This window comes from Vicia villosa, linkage group LG2 (genome assembly GCF_029867415.1).
Source record: "Vicia villosa cultivar HV-30 ecotype Madison, WI linkage group LG2, Vvil1.0, whole genome shotgun sequence".
Lineage (NCBI taxonomy): Eukaryota > Viridiplantae > Streptophyta > Magnoliopsida > Fabales > Fabaceae > Vicia > Vicia villosa.
The window spans coordinates 227,875,969-227,892,008 of record NC_081181.1 but is presented as its reverse complement, the minus strand read 5'-3'; the positions used below and the strand labels follow the sequence as shown (position 1 = coordinate 227,892,008).

The following is a 16,040-nucleotide window of genomic DNA, read 5'->3' as shown; positions in this document are numbered from 1 at the left end:
TCTCAAGAACAAAGCCTAAGTCTAGGGGTTCTCGCCTTGTCTAACAAGTAATCTGATAAAATGTCCTTATACACAAAATTAAACTAAGAGAAAATTTTGCTCTTTAAGTCGATATTAGCTAATATGTCCGCACAAAAATTGGCTTCTCGAAAGATATGAGAAATCTTAAAATCAATGTCAAACGTATACTTCCAACAGTTAAGCAACGAGTTTTAATAATCCACGCCACCAAGGAAGGGTTAGAGAAAGCTTTAACAGCTAAAAGGCTATCAGTTTCAATCCAAAGCTTCGACCAACACATCTCTTTAGCTTTTTCAATGACCACAATGGCTGCCATGAATTCAAGCTTCGACCAACACATCTCTTTAGCTTTTTCAATGACCACAATGGCTGCCATGAATTCAATGAGAGGAGGTCCTTCACCCAAGAAAACACAAAAGCTAATAATGTGATTTGCATGGTTATCTCTAAAAATCCCTCCAATGGCAACAAGAGGTGGAGTATCAGCAGCCGACCCATCAATGTTACATTTGATCCACCCAACAGTAAGAGGACACCAGATAGAATCAATGCACACTCTAGGCAAACGTGGCTGAATGTTGACATCAAATTTCGTAGAAGTAAGTTTTCCAACAAGTTTAGCTCTTGCCATGACCATATATATATATATATATATATATATATATATATATATATATATATATATATATATATATATATATATATATATATATATAAAAGTTTAATTACTATGCACTGTCAGTATAAAACTTTTTACATTATCAATTCAAAACAACTACTTAATTATAAATAACTATTTAAAAGTAATTCAAAAATTTAAAAGTAATTATCAATTCAAAACAACTATTTAAAAGTAATATAATTAAGTAGTTGTTTTGAATTGATAATGTAAAAAGTTTTATACTGACAGTGCATAGTAATTAAACTTTTATATATATATATATATATATATATATATATATATATATATATATATATATATATATATAACTTAAAATATTAGATTTTAGGTTCTTAAAAATGTTCATTGGTAAAAATTAAAATACAGAAACAATTTTTTCAAATAAGTTTTGACAAAACGGATGTGCACTGACAGTAGGGCTGGAAATGAGTCGAGTCGAACTCGCCTCAGCTCATTTTGACTCGTTATGAATTGGTCGAGTTCGAGTTCATGACGAATTTTTTTTCCAGCTCAAACTCGACTCGTTAAGAATTGGTCGAGTTTGAGTTCGAGTTCGAGTTTATCTTGAACTTTTTTTTAGGTCAAACTCGACTTGTTAGAAGTTCACGAACATCTCGATTAGCTTGTTAGGTTCAACTCGCTTATTTCACGGACTTAAAAGTAATTTTTTAAAGTCTATTTTTTTACATATATATTTGACATTTTAAATTAACATTTTTTAAATAAAAAATATAGAAATAAAATAAATTTTATAAGATTGGAATTTATACGATGTTAATTTTATTTGTATAATTATTTGTAGAAATATTTTGGTCACTAGAGAATATAAATTATCAATTAAAACCGTTAGATTAAAATAAAATATGATACTAAGATTTAGAACAAATATTTAAACCTACTCTTAAATACAATATAATATATCTCATATATAATCGAGTTGACTCATGAACCTAACGAGTCGATTTCTTAAAATATAATATACTACCAAGCAGATTTTATTTTATTTCATTTTTTCAAAACAATTTCTTAAAATTAATTTATAAATCTATTTTTAAAAATAGAAAATCAAAACTCAATCAAACAGGCTACTCTCTGAGTTCTTTTTTAAGTGTTATTTTTTTACTTTTTCTTAATATCAAGATAATTAATAATTGTGGTTACTTTTTAAACAATGATTACTTTTTGTCTATAATATCCTTAATTTTTTAATAATTAATTTTAGGGTTAATAGGCATTTACACCCTTGTAATGTTAGCGAATTTTGTTTTTTCCCCCTCCGTTGCCAAAGGTAGGTTTTGGCAACGATTTTTTTGAAAAAACCGTTGCCAAAACCTACCTTTGGCAACGGAGGGGGGAAAGCAAAATTCGCTAACATTATAGGGGTGTAAATGCCTATAAACCCTTAATTTTACTTTTTTTCTCTCTATAATAAATAAGTAGGGGTAAAATTGACAAGATTATCATCATTTCTACTTAGAATTTTGAAATGACACTTAAAAAGGAACAATTTTTTTTTTAAAAGTGACACTTATAAAAGAAAAGAGCGAGGGAGTAGTTGATAGCTTATAGCTTATGACTGATGATTGATAGCTTATAGTTAATAAATTAATTGAAGTGTTTGATAAAATTTGTGATTCAACTAAAATAATAAGGGTAAAAAGGACGAAAAATGATAAGTTATAAACTATAAGCTAAAACCTTGTTTGAAATAGCGTCTGAAAAATAAATTATAAACTAGCAAAATAAACTAGTGATGAAAAGATTGTTATCAAACGGGTCTAAATTGTCATTTAGGCTTATAAGTTATAAGTTATAAGCTCAAAAATATGTCTTACCAAATAGACTATAATAGTTTAAGGCTCTGTTTCGTACGACACAATTATGAGCTTATAAATTATAGCTTATATGCACATATGATAATTTAGACCTATTTGGTAATCGTTTTTCATCTCGATCTTATAACTTATTTTCTAGACGCTATTCCAAATATAATAAGTGTATAATTTCCTCTTACACTACTGCAAATTTCTCCTATTTTCATTCACTAAATGATATTTAAGTATATTTGTAGTATTTTCATTAGAAAATAGTAAAAACCACACATAAAGAATTGTACCTAAGTTTTGTCCTTTTAATTCTTTATTTTATTTTAACTCCACAATGATTAATAATTAAGGTGCACTATTTTTTCTATAGTGTACGGTAAAAATTTTAAAATGTCATATTTTGCATTAAATTATAACTAATAAATTATTTTCACCCACTCATCTCATTTTTTTTAAACCAAAAAAATAATTAAATATTAATAATCAAAAGAAAGGAATACAAGAGACACAAGAGGGGGATCAAGTCAAAACCTCTCAAGAACAAAGCCTAAGTCTAGGGGTTCTCGTCTTGTCTAACAAGTAATCCGATAAAATGTCCTTATACACAAAATTAAACCAAGAGAAAATTTTGAGAAATCTTAAAATCAATGTCAAACGTATACTTCCAACAGTTAAGCCAACGAGTTTTAATAATCCACGCCACCAAAGAAGGGTTAGAGAAGGCTTTAACAGCTAAAAGGCTATCCGTTTCAATCCAAAGCTTCGACCAACGCATCTCTTTAGCTTTCTCAATGGCCACAATGGCTGCCATGAATTCAGCCATGAGAGGAGGTCTTTCACCCAAGAAAAAACAAAAGCTAATAATGTGATTTGCATGGTTATCTCTAAAAATTCCTCCACTGGCAGCAAGAGGTGGAGTACCAGCAGTTGTCCCATCAATGTTACATTTGATCCACCCAACAGTAAGAGGACACAGATGGAATCAATGCACACTCTAGGCAAACGTGGCTGAATGTTGACATCAAAATTCTTAGAAGTAAGTTTTCCAACAAGTTTAGCTCTTGCCATGACCATATATATATATTTAATTGGAATACACTGACGGTGTAAAGAAATTTTAAACGATCGGTGAATCACAACCGTTAATCTGTTGGAAGTGTTTGATTTTTATTTTAATTTTTTTTAAAAGTAATATAATTGAGTAGCTATTATGCATTGATAATGTAAAAAGTTTTACACTGACAGTGCATAGTAATTAAACATATATTTATATATATATATATATATATATATATATATATATATATATATATATATATATATATATATATATATATATATATATAACTTAAAATATTAGATTTTAGGTTCTTAAAAATGTTGATTGGTAAAATTTAAAACATAGAAACAATATTTTCAAATAAGTGGGTCTGTTTGGTAAAAATGGTGGTTGACTGATAAGCTAGCTGATAGCTCATAGCTTATGACTGATGGTTGATAATTGTTGACTTATAGCTTATAGCGGATGGTTGAGACTGATAGCTTATAAGCTCATTGAAGTGTTTGGTAAAATTAGCGGTTCAATTAACTTATAAATGTAAAATGACATAAAAGATATTTAATATATAATTATTTTATTTTAAATTAAAATAAATTATAAGGGTTAAAAATGAATTTTAATTAAAATAATAAGGATAAAAAAGGAAGAAAGTATAATAAGCTATAAGACATAAGCTAAAACGCTATTTGAAATAGCGTCTGGAAAATAAGCTATAAGCTAGTAAAATAAGCTATAAGTTCGTGATGAAAAGACCGTTACCAAACAGGTCTAAATTATCAAATGAGCTTATAAGACATAAGACATAAGCTATAAGTTCGAAAACATGTCTTACCAAACAGAGCCAAAAGGGATATGCACTGACAGTGTAAAATCATAACTATGTATTCAATTAAAACACAATTTTAATTTAAAAACACTAATATGACATGGCAAATGTAAGAATTTTGATTGGTTATATGTGTAAAGTTAGTTTACATTGTCAGTGCACTTACCTTTAAACTCATAAGTCTTTAATGTTTTATTCTTAAAGTAGTTTTTAAAAATAAAACTACCAAGCAGATTTTATTTTATTTTATTTTTTCAAAACAATTTCTTAAAATTAATTTATAAAACTATTTTTAAAAATAGAAAATCAAAACTCAATCAAACAGGCTACTCTCTGAGTTCTTTTTTAAGTGTTATTTTTTGACTTTTTCTTAATATCAAGACAATTAATAATTGTGGTTACTTTTTAAACAATTATTATTTTTTGTCTATAATATCCTTAATTTTTTAATAATTAATTTTATTTTTTTTCTCTCTATAAGTTAACTTTGTTTGAAATAGCGTCTGAAAAATAAATTAAAGGCTAGCAAAATAAACTTGTGATGAAAAGATTGTTATCAAACGGGTCTAAATTGTCATTTGAGCTTATAAGTTATAAGTTATAAGCTCAAAAATATGTCTTACCAAACAGACTCTAATAGTTTAAGGCTCTGTTTCATACGACACAATTATGAGCTTATAACTTATAGCTTATAGGCTCATATAATAATTTAGACCTATTTGGTAATCGTTTTTTCATCTCGATCTTATAACTTATTTTCTAAACGCTATTTTAAATTGTGTTTTACCTTATAACTTATAGCATATCATTTTTCTTTTTTTTAATCTTTTTTTTTTGGAAATAAAATTACTTTATTAGCAAAAAAAACATTACACACGAAGCGGTCCAAAAGAATCCATCTTACCAGATAGTTCATATCTTATAAAAAACCTAATATTAAGGCATCATTTAGCTGCTCAAATGTTTCCTAAATTTTTTTCACCCATCTAAACGCAACATAATCAATTATCTTGGACCCTATAGACTGAGCACTGGCAGTTTTCCCAAAACAAGACTGATTCCTCAAGTTCCATAGTTCATAAATTATCTCAGCAATGGCACATTTTATAAATCTTGTTTTTCCTCATTTTCCTTTACAGCTACATATCATCCACTTTACTTCCTCTTCCCAAGCATCCGGGGAGTGATCACAATTGAGCCATTGTAGCACCTGAATCCATATTTCTCGAAGTTCATTAGACTGAAAGAATATGTGGTTCAATGTCTCTTTTTCACTACAGATGCTGCAGTTGTCCTCTTGTATCAAACCAAAATTATGCAGACGATATTTGGTTGCCATATTTCCATGGCATGCCAACCACAGGATAAAGACAGCTACAGGTCTTGCCAAATTACCTATCACCAAGTTCCTCCATTTCAACTCTTCGTATGACTCTTGCATAACCTCGTATATGCTCCTTGTGTGAAATTTGTCAACATGCAACTTAAACCAAACAGAGCTTTGTGTAACAGTTTGCCTTTGTTTTAAAATAGCTTTGAGAATCCATGAAGTACTTTTCCTTATATCCATTATCATGATGCTTTGCTTCTTCACATAATAGCAATGGATCCACTTGATCCATAGGCTATTCTTTTTACCATTCAGATTCCATATCAACTTTGCCATATTTACATTGTCCCGTTCTTCCAGTTCTATGATGTTCAATCATCCTTGTGTCTTTTTGGCACAGACTCTTTTCCATGATATAGGAGATTTTCTAGTGATCTTTTCACTTCCTGGCCATAGGAACCTTAATATTCCTAATGTCCCGATAGGTGGACGGATTGTCATCTTGTGGGTTGACAATGCGCATAGAAGGTTGCATCGAGGAAGAAGTAGTTTCCCCTTCCTTCGGGTTGTCTTGGTCGTTGGCAGCTGTGGTGTTCTCAATTAGTTCGGTGAGACGAAAAGGATCGCCTTTGTAGTCAACATCATTGTTGTTGTTGGCCATGATGATCGGTAAGTTGGTTGAAATTGATTTGATCTTGTACTAGGAAAAGATGGGAAAGCAAAGAATTCCCACAGACGGCGCCACTGATCGTACCTGATCAACAATGAGTGATCTTTTGAGAATCGGGGAGGCGGTGCCAAAGTGAGAAGAGAGAGAAATTAGAGTGCAAATACTTAGATGTAGAGTGAGAAAGAATATTTGACCCTCTAGTGAAAGAAGGTATTTATAGTCCCCAATGTTGGGTCAAGATTCCCTATTTTGGATTGAATTATCAGAGACCCAGAAATAGAAAACTGTCAGAATCCTACGTGGTAGGGCAGAGTCAGCGACCCTCTCGTAAAAGAGGGAATTTATAGTCCCCAATACTGGACCAAGATTCCCTATTTTGGATTGAATTATTAGAGGGCCAGAAATAGAAAACTATCAGGATCCTACGTGATAAGCCAGAGCCTGTCAGGATCCTACGTGGTAGGACAGACTCAACAAATGACTCACGTCCTGGATGAAGCGACCGTAAGGTTCAGAGGTCAAGGACCATGTTTTCCGCTAGCAGGTTGACAACATGCTCTTCGTGAGGCACGTAGGTTTAACGCTCCAGGTTGACGACATGCTCTTCGTGAGGCACGTAGATTTAACGCTCCAACGGTCATCAGGTGACGTGCACCTAATTGGGCATGAACCCAAAACTGGGTATGCTTGTCTATTGAGTCTGCTCGACCTAGACATGTACGCTAAAATCAATCCATATAATTTATATAATAGAAAATTTAGTCCACTACAATTATAATTAGCTAAGTTGACTCATCATCTACTGACATAATTATAAAAACTATTAGCGAAAAAATAATACTTTTAAAAATAATGTTAACATATTTTAATCTCAATATTATATTAAAATAAAATTTAAAATAAACAATAATATACGACATAAACATTATATTAAAATAAAGTTTTAAAAATAAACAATAAAATACTGATACATCAGTCAATACTAATAACACATCTGAATATTAAACCGGTGTATGAGCATAAAAATGGTTTTTGTATCAGTCTTATTGATTCAATTGTATACCAATTCAATCGTGTTAGGTCATCGAAGGCCAAGTTAAATAAAAACACCTTACAAATATGGCACTAACATTTGAAACAACCAAGATTACAATTATAATCGTTCTTGAACATGCATCACTATAAATACTTAACAATCCATTTTTATCCCTCTAATTTATCAGACAATTAGGACAAACTTCAGTTAGAGTACATCTAATGTGTAAAGCAAATTTCAAATTAAAAGACGTAGTAGTACAAAATAAGCCTTACAAACCAAACATCAGTTAGACACATCTATTGTATTAAGTATATTTCAATTACTATAAGATGTACATAACAAAACTTCCAAAACAAACTTCAGTTAGACATATCTATTGTATTAAGCACATTTCAAATTAAAAGATGTACATAACAAGACTTACAAGACAAAATTCAGTTAGACTATATTTATTGTCAAAAAAGCAAATTTAAAGTTAGACTATATTTATTGTCTATAGCAAATTTAAAGTTAAAAGATACACATAATATGTTAGGGACTGGTTAGATCAAATTTTCATTCACTCAACCAAATATGATCACAGAAACAGTAGACAAGTTTAGGAGACTGGAAAACGGACTGATGAGATTCAAACAAAGACTAAACAACAGTTGAATATGCTGAATGATTATTTAGTAGCTAAAAAACAATATTTTGGCAAACTTCTCTTATTCTAAGGTAAGAATTTAAGTATATGAACTACATTAATATAGATATCTCTTCAAATAGATGAAATGAGAAAAGAGCATTAACATTATATGAACTATACCAATATAGTAGTACTCTAATGGAGAAAGTATAAAAATTGAATTCCTCGACTAAAATTGAACCATTAAAATGAAGCAACACTAATTCAAATATTACAAATGGCCTGCCGCCGTAAAAGGCTATTATTCTGCAATTTTAACATGCCATTTCAAAAACAATGTGACAAACAGTTTTCACAAATTGGCCAAAGCAGAAGGCAAAAAACTAGCAACTGATATTTCATTATATCATAACATATTAACATATACAGATGCCACCACTAAATTCACAACAGAATGTAATGAAAATGCCATCAACATCTGCTAGATCAAGATTGAAGAAACTCATTCTTATGATACTCATTGCCTCAAATATGAATGGCATACAAAACTAAATGAACAACCTTATGATAGAAAGTAGAAACATACCAAAAGACTCAAACTACCTTAACATAATTAAGCATAACTTACTCAAACTAACAATGCCACACAACCAAACAAATGAACAATGAAATAGTTTTATAATCATGTTGAAATATCAAGAAAGTACAGTACAGATAGAAAACAAAACTGAAACAATGAGGCTGTAAAAACAGTAGTTCAAAAATACTTGCCCCAATCACAAATACCAAACTAATTCTATAAACTCCGTACCCAACCAAACAACAACTCTCAAAAAAGCCTAAGCAGCCACAGCTCCCTTCTTCCTAGGTGCAGCTTCAGTTCCTGAATTTAAGAAAAACAAAACACACAACAAATTATTCAACAATGAAATCAATCAAAATACAGATTAAATGATTAAGGATCTAAATGGAGTGAGTAAATACCCTCTCTGAAGCCACTCTTGAAACGGCGAGGAACATTGCGCAAGTACCTCATCCTACCAGTTCCAGTGGTCTTTCTACGGATTGACTTAACACTCCAGTTATCTAATATCAAAACCCAAATTCAATCAATAAACTAAACACAAACCTTTGAAATCAAATTCAGAATTGAATAGAGTAATTCAAAACCCTAATTCAATCAATAATCTAAACAAACCCTAATTTGAAATCAAATTCAGAATTGAATAAAGTAAATCAAATTGAGAATATAGAATTACATTTCCTGACGCGAGCAGCAGGGTAAGCACACGCCGAGCACCGACTCTTCTGAAGGTGGAAACTGCGGCGGCCGCACCTGACACAGAGAGTGTGGGTCTTGTTCCTCCTCTTACCGAAACTTCCAGTTCCCTTACCCTGCGATTCGTTAAGAAACACATGTTAGAATACAGAGGAGAAAAAATCAGTACCAAGGATTTGATGAATGGAGAAGGAGGGTGGATGGATTTACCATTGTAGATGTGGAAACGTTGCAGCAACGACGATTGATTCGTAAACCCTAGAAGACTTTTAGAAAATGGGTTTTTGTGTATTTATATGTTGGTCAAATGGTTTAGGTTGAATAGCATGAGCCCAAACTTCATTGTTGTTTAGACCCGGCCCGTTTATAACAAAGCATGTGATTATAAAAATAAGACTTAAAACTATGAAAAAACAAGTTTTTTAAGTTGAATAATATCTATCAAGTATTTCTTTCCATGTCAAATTTAATCATTTTGAAATTGTGCTTGTCAAAAAATATATAATGCAGGTGGTCAAAGGTTTTAGGTATGTTATGTGGTTTAGGACTTGTTTAATGTGGTGTGAAATTCTGTTTGATGACGTTTTTGTCTATGGAAAAAGTAAGCTCACGTGAGGTGAAAGTCTTTGTATTCTTAGTGGTATTATGTTTGTATCGGAGTTCTTTCATCAAACCTAGAGTTAAGGTATTTATGGAGGTCTTTGGGCTTGGAGTTAGGTTTTTTCGAGAATGATAACTACCCATTTAGTCATAGTACTGGACGATTGAACTCCTACTTTCTAGGAAGACGCAATTTAGTTTATTGACTCTGAATTCTTTCTAATTGAGATATATCATTTTCCATGTTTCCTATGACAGGGCGAGCATGAGGCGTTAAACGCAAGTTTTCCTGATTGTAGGTGGTGTAAGAATACTGCCCCTTGTTAGCGACACAATCCCCTCACCCTTGGTAATTCCTCCACAAATATATTACAACATAGTCCCTAAAACATAGGGGCTTGATAAAGGGAGAAACACATTAATTGATTAAGCATTGGGGGTGTCCGTCTAATGAGACTCTAAGCCCTTAGGCAATATTGTATGTTGAACCTGTATGATGAGTCTTTAAGTCCCTCGGACGAGGCGTAAAGTCTCTCAAGCAATACTTTGGTTGAGGCCATCATGTAATATGTAACACCCTATATTTTTACCATTTTAATTTAATTGAGATTTAAATTAATTATTGGGAAATTAATTGGCATTTTATTGGATTTATTTGAGAATTATGAAAAAGTAAGTTATTGGATTGTGTTATGATTAGTAGAGGGGAGGTGCTAAATGGTAGGCCCTTACTAAAGTAAATTCTATTTTTCATAAAATAAGGAAAAGGAGGAAATTGTGAGAGTGGAAGCAAAAAGGGCAAAAGTCTGAGAAAGAGAAGATTCGCGAAAGAAGAGAAGAAGAAGAGCTTTCAAGATCTTTAACCAAGGTAAGGGGGGACTCTTCTAGTTAATTTCTATTATGCGATTATAGGTAATAGAATAGATTAACATGTGATTCGATTCAATTGGGTATATTGGAATTGGAGTTGTTAGGTTTAGGAATGTTATAATTTAGATTAATTGATGAAATTGTATGAATTGTGGTTGATAACGAGTTTTATTGATGTATGATGATGTAATTGATGATGGTATATCTGTAAATGGTGTTTGAAATTGATTTTGGGTGAAAGGAGTGTGAAATTGCAGATCTGTCACAGAGCAGAAAATCAGCAAAATCGCACGTCCGCTAAGCGGAGCTAGGCTCGCTAAGCGGATGCTGTTGCATTTTAGAAATTGATTATGCTCGCTAAGAGGAGGTTCCAACGTAGTTCGCCTCTGTGATGCGCCGCTTGAAGCGGGGTTATTGAGTTTTGATACCATAAGCGCGCTAGTAGTCGCTAAGCGGACTCTGTAACGCAGAAATTTATTAAAACTTTGAAATAACGTATCTTTTGATTCGTATATCCGTTCTTAGTGCCATTTTGGGCATGGTAAAGCAAATTAAATATTTTATATGATGAATTGGTGATATGGGCAGTGACCCGACTTATTTTTAAAATCGATTTAATTGCTTGTAAAATGAAATATTGTGCATACATGTGATTGTGTGAATGTGGAAATGTTTCGGTATGATGATGTATGGTGGTTATTGTTATGGTTATCGTGATGAATGTGTAAATGATTGAATGATTGTGCAAACATGTACGTACTTTGTCGGTGCTGAAAATGGTGAGTTATGGTGAGATGACGCGGTGCATCGGATCGGTGATGTTTTTAAGTATGTCATATGTGTGCATTCATTCATGCACATTTCGGTAATGGATCTCGATGATGTTTGGATCAATGGTCGACATAATTCCCATTGTGTGGAATTTGTGTCAGTAGGCCCGAATCTCGATGAGGTTTAGATCGGTCAGGTGGAATATTTCTACGGCCTATTGGTACCACATGCATAGTGTCAGTTGGTCATATGCATTGTTGTCATAACATGATTGAAATGATTTAAGTGTTATGTTTGGTGTGTATTTGTTGTGGTTGATGAATAATGATTGAAATCTAAATATATGACAAATTGGGTGAATGATATATTATGATGTTTTGTTACTTATGAATGCATAACATTGATTAATTGTGAATGAGACTCACCCTTACTTGTTGACATTTTTCAGATTGAGGAGTAGCGGCATTAGTGCTCGGTGAGGATGACTCGTGGAGTTTATCCGTTATTTTGGGTCGTGTCGGCCATGCTCTGATCTTGTAACACTGGGGAATGATATTTTTGAGTTTTATGAGATTACTCTATTTTATTTGGTGTTGGATTATATTTTCATTGGTTGTATCGGCGATGTTTTCTTATTCCATTGTGATGAACATGATTATGTTCTGGTAAATCATTTCCTGATGAAGCATGACTTCAAACAATAGTTGGTTTAATTGTTTTATTTAATTGTGGCACCCTTGTTTAAATGTTTTACTCTGATTATTTTACTAATTGCCGCGGGGTTTAGAAGGGTGTTACATAATACTTTTTAGTTTAAATCTCTAGGGTCAAACTTTCGTCAATTCCCTAGGGAGAAACCATATGTTAGACCTTGTTTAAGGAAACTCTAAGTCCCTCAAGCGAGGAGTATATATGAGACGATTCGATAAGACTCTAAGTCCTTTATGAGAGATTATATGTTGAGTCTGTCTAATGAGACTCTAAGTCCCCTAGTCGAGGTGTTTAGTGTGTTGGGCAAAACTTCGATCGAGACACTCAAGCATGACTTTTTAGGTTAAATCTCTCGAGTCAAATTTTTGTCAAGTCCCTTAGGCGAGAACTTGGGTTAGAACTTGTTTGAAGATACTCTTAGTCCATAAAGCAAGAGGTTTATATGAGCCTAATTGATAAGACTCTAAGTCCTTTATGCGGTATTGTATGTTGAGCATGTTTGATGAGACTTTAAGTCCCTCATATATGAGGCGTTAAGTCTCTTGAGTTAGACTTCGATATAGACCCTCAAGCAAGACTTTTTAGGTTAAGTCTCTTAATTCAGCTTTGGTCAAATCCCTTGGGTGAGACCTTAGGTTGGACCTTGTACGAGGAGACTCCAAGTCCTTCGGGCAAGGGATTTAACGGCTTGAGGGCAATTTTAGTGTGTTGCAATGAAGGGCAAAACAAAGTGAAAGAGTCTATGACAGAAGAAAATCAAGATGACATTGATCACACTAAAAGAAAGTGTTAAACTATTCAAAATGGCTGTCAAGCTTTACTTATTGTTTCAAGAGGCACAACTGAGAGCAATTGGATGATTACAACTTTCAATTCTTAAACACTACACATGTTCTTAATTATAAGCCCTCCCAAAAATGTTGTCCCTAAATATAAGCTCCTATACAAATTACTAGGTGCATTTATTGTTTTTTTACAACCATACCCCTAATTAATACTACTAATTTATCTTAAAAGATGAAAAGTAAAAGTGAGACCCATTAATATATAAAGGGTATTTTAGAAAGATTTTCACACAAAATGGACATGTTAAATTCACAAGTAACTTTTCTTAATATTTGTGAAAAAAAAGTAAGTGCATATCATTAAGGACGGGGGAGAACATTATTCTAGACTTTAGTACTTTTAACCAGTAATGTTGAGTAAAAAAAACAAGGTTAACTAGCTATCAATATTTTTTATATTAAGAGCAAGATCATGACTGTTGACATAAAGGAAATTTAAATTAGCGTGCAACAAAACTAAGTTATAATTCAATACCATTTGAAAAGCAGCAGAAAAAGCGTGTAATTCAAAGTTGTGAATGCCAACATACATATAAAGGTTCCTCCATCTCTCTGCACTCTAACAAGACAAAATGAAAATAGTGCAGTATATTTCTCTCACATGGCTTTAAACATTACTAAAACTTAAATAGTAAGAACTAAGAAATTAACTTAAAACAAAATTATTGCAAGGAAGCCAGGATCAATAATTTTTGTTTGTGTAGAAAATGTCTCTTGTTCTACATGAACTAGGGTATTTTGGTACTTCTCATCCTAATCCTAAGTTGTGTAAGAGCAGCAGAATGCCAAATAAATGGTGGACTATGGGTAGTATTCAAGGCCAGAATTAGGTAATTAAGTATGCAAGCCTATGTGCCACCATATCAGTGTCAAAATATTAACTTTTTTTTAGGCTGTGACTAAAACTATTTGAGAATACATTTTGATACGGCTCCAACACCCAGACGAGGCTACCATTTGGATGGACATGAAAAGGGAAGTCATTGGTATATTTATTCTTGTATATGTTTCGTGATATTGTATGATTATGATTGATTGCGAGTGATGTGTCGTATGATTAAATGGTATCCTTGTTATTATACAACATATTTTTATAGAATGTATTTTCACCCTTTTTGTGTTTTATGTCCCTCTATGTGAACCCCTGTGCAAATTATTCCTAGGTTGAGACTGAGCACTGAGGAGTGATTGTTGCTGTTGTTTATGGAAGATGGTGTAGATGGCCAGTTTGACTACATGTCTTGCTTTTATGTTCTGTCGGACCTTAAGTCAACAATTAGTTTATTTTTGAATAATAACTCTGATATTGTAACATCAAAGTTGGAATTGTTTTGCTATGTTATTTACTTTGTCTTAAGTTAGATAATCGCACCTTATTGTTATGTTTTGAATTTCAATTTCTATTTCGAAGTAAAAAGTTGAATACTTTGTTGGTCTGACACCTTGTCTTATATTCCGCAATGTTTTATAATGAAAGAAAAATTTCTATCGCAGGTTTAGGGTGTTAAAAGCTTATATTAAATTAATCTACAATACTCTTAATGGGGTTATGTCAATAATAAGTAAAGTTTAGTTGTTTTCTTGCAACTACTTTTTCCTCCTTATACCATGCTCGAAAATAGAGAGTGGAAAAAGAAGGATCAACAAGACAATGTACTTGGCAAGCAAGATCTCGTGCACTTTTTCCAAGTGATAAGCCAGTGGATTTCACAACACGAGTCATTGGAAATCCACATTGAGATTCTCCATCTCCAGTGCTTTCTTCAGATAGTATATTGTAATAGCAACCAATACTAATAACAACTTTAACATCTCTGTAGTCTAAGAAATTCCTATATAGAGGATTAGAATAATTACAAGTCTGTCGAATGCAGACAATACATAATAAGGAGACATACATAGAAAATGGAATTGCTATAAAACAGGCAAATTAACATGTTATATGTAGACAAACAAAATAAATAATAAAGTTAATAGTGCATTAGATGCAAGGGAATTATGTCACTTCAATGTAAGGAACAATGTAATAACTCAGATGTAATTCAACTCTGACATCTTCATGATAATTGTGCAAAAATACACAATTTCAAGTAATTAAAATTACCTCGACTCGGTTGACAATTTATAAGTTTCCAAAAAATTTGTATTATTGAAGTGGTTTATAGTTGTTATGAGTGTTTAGCAGTAGTTTAGAGTTTTTAACCATTCTTCCGATGTTACTTAAGCATGGTAGAGAAATTACTCAGAAGAGGACAAAATGACCTTTGAGTCTAATAGTGACCTTTCAATGTCTTCTTGATCCTAGCGTTGGTCAGCTTCAGAGTCTGAGTATTTAGAGTTTGGATATTTAGAGGTTCACTATCTTTAGAGTCTGGTCTTCAGAAGTTGACCACCTTCACAGTTTGATGCTTAGGTTCTGATTCTTCAGATTCAAGATCTCCAAACTTCTCTTTATTGTTCAATAATATGGTGCCAGAACTTAGATGCCATCACAAATTTTAGTCTATGGTCATGCACACTGGAACATAAGTTAGTATACCAAGTTGTTATTTAAATATGTTGTTATCGCCAAAACCTTTAGGATATGGTACAAACCAATTTTGTTCCAACCAAATACTAGGATAATTTCACTAGATCTTTATAAGGAAAGCCCAAGAACGTAAAATGTAAGCCCATTACCTTAACTATGGGTTGGTTCATAACATGGGGAAGACATATCGCCTGATACGCCCCGAGGGCTATTTCTGGGTAACATACCTTCCATTTCGGCTTGGGCCACCCAAGTCATCTTCCATTGCCCCATTTACTCATTAAACGTGGGAGATGACGTGTTCAAGTAGCAGTCGATGAAAGCTCAATCAAAGAATTATAACAGCCTCCCT

At 32.4% G+C, this 16,040-nt stretch overlaps 1 protein-coding gene across 1 annotated transcript; it reads right to left on the bottom strand.

The window, feature by feature from the left end:
* Nucleotides 1-8,741: 8,741 nt before the first annotated feature.
* On the bottom strand, nucleotides 8,742-9,692 carry LOC131648401 (large ribosomal subunit protein eL37x-like). Its single transcript, XM_058918166.1, has 4 exons — nucleotides 9,572-9,692; nucleotides 9,342-9,477; nucleotides 9,067-9,168; nucleotides 8,742-8,965 (listed from the first exon to the last, which is right to left on the bottom strand). Exons 1-4 carry the CDS (start codon nucleotides 9,572-9,574, stop codon nucleotides 8,922-8,924), a joined length of 285 nt encoding a protein of 94 aa, XP_058774149.1. The 5' UTR covers nucleotides 9,575-9,692; the 3' UTR covers nucleotides 8,742-8,921.
* Between the last annotated feature and the right edge of the window lie 6,348 nt (nucleotides 9,693-16,040).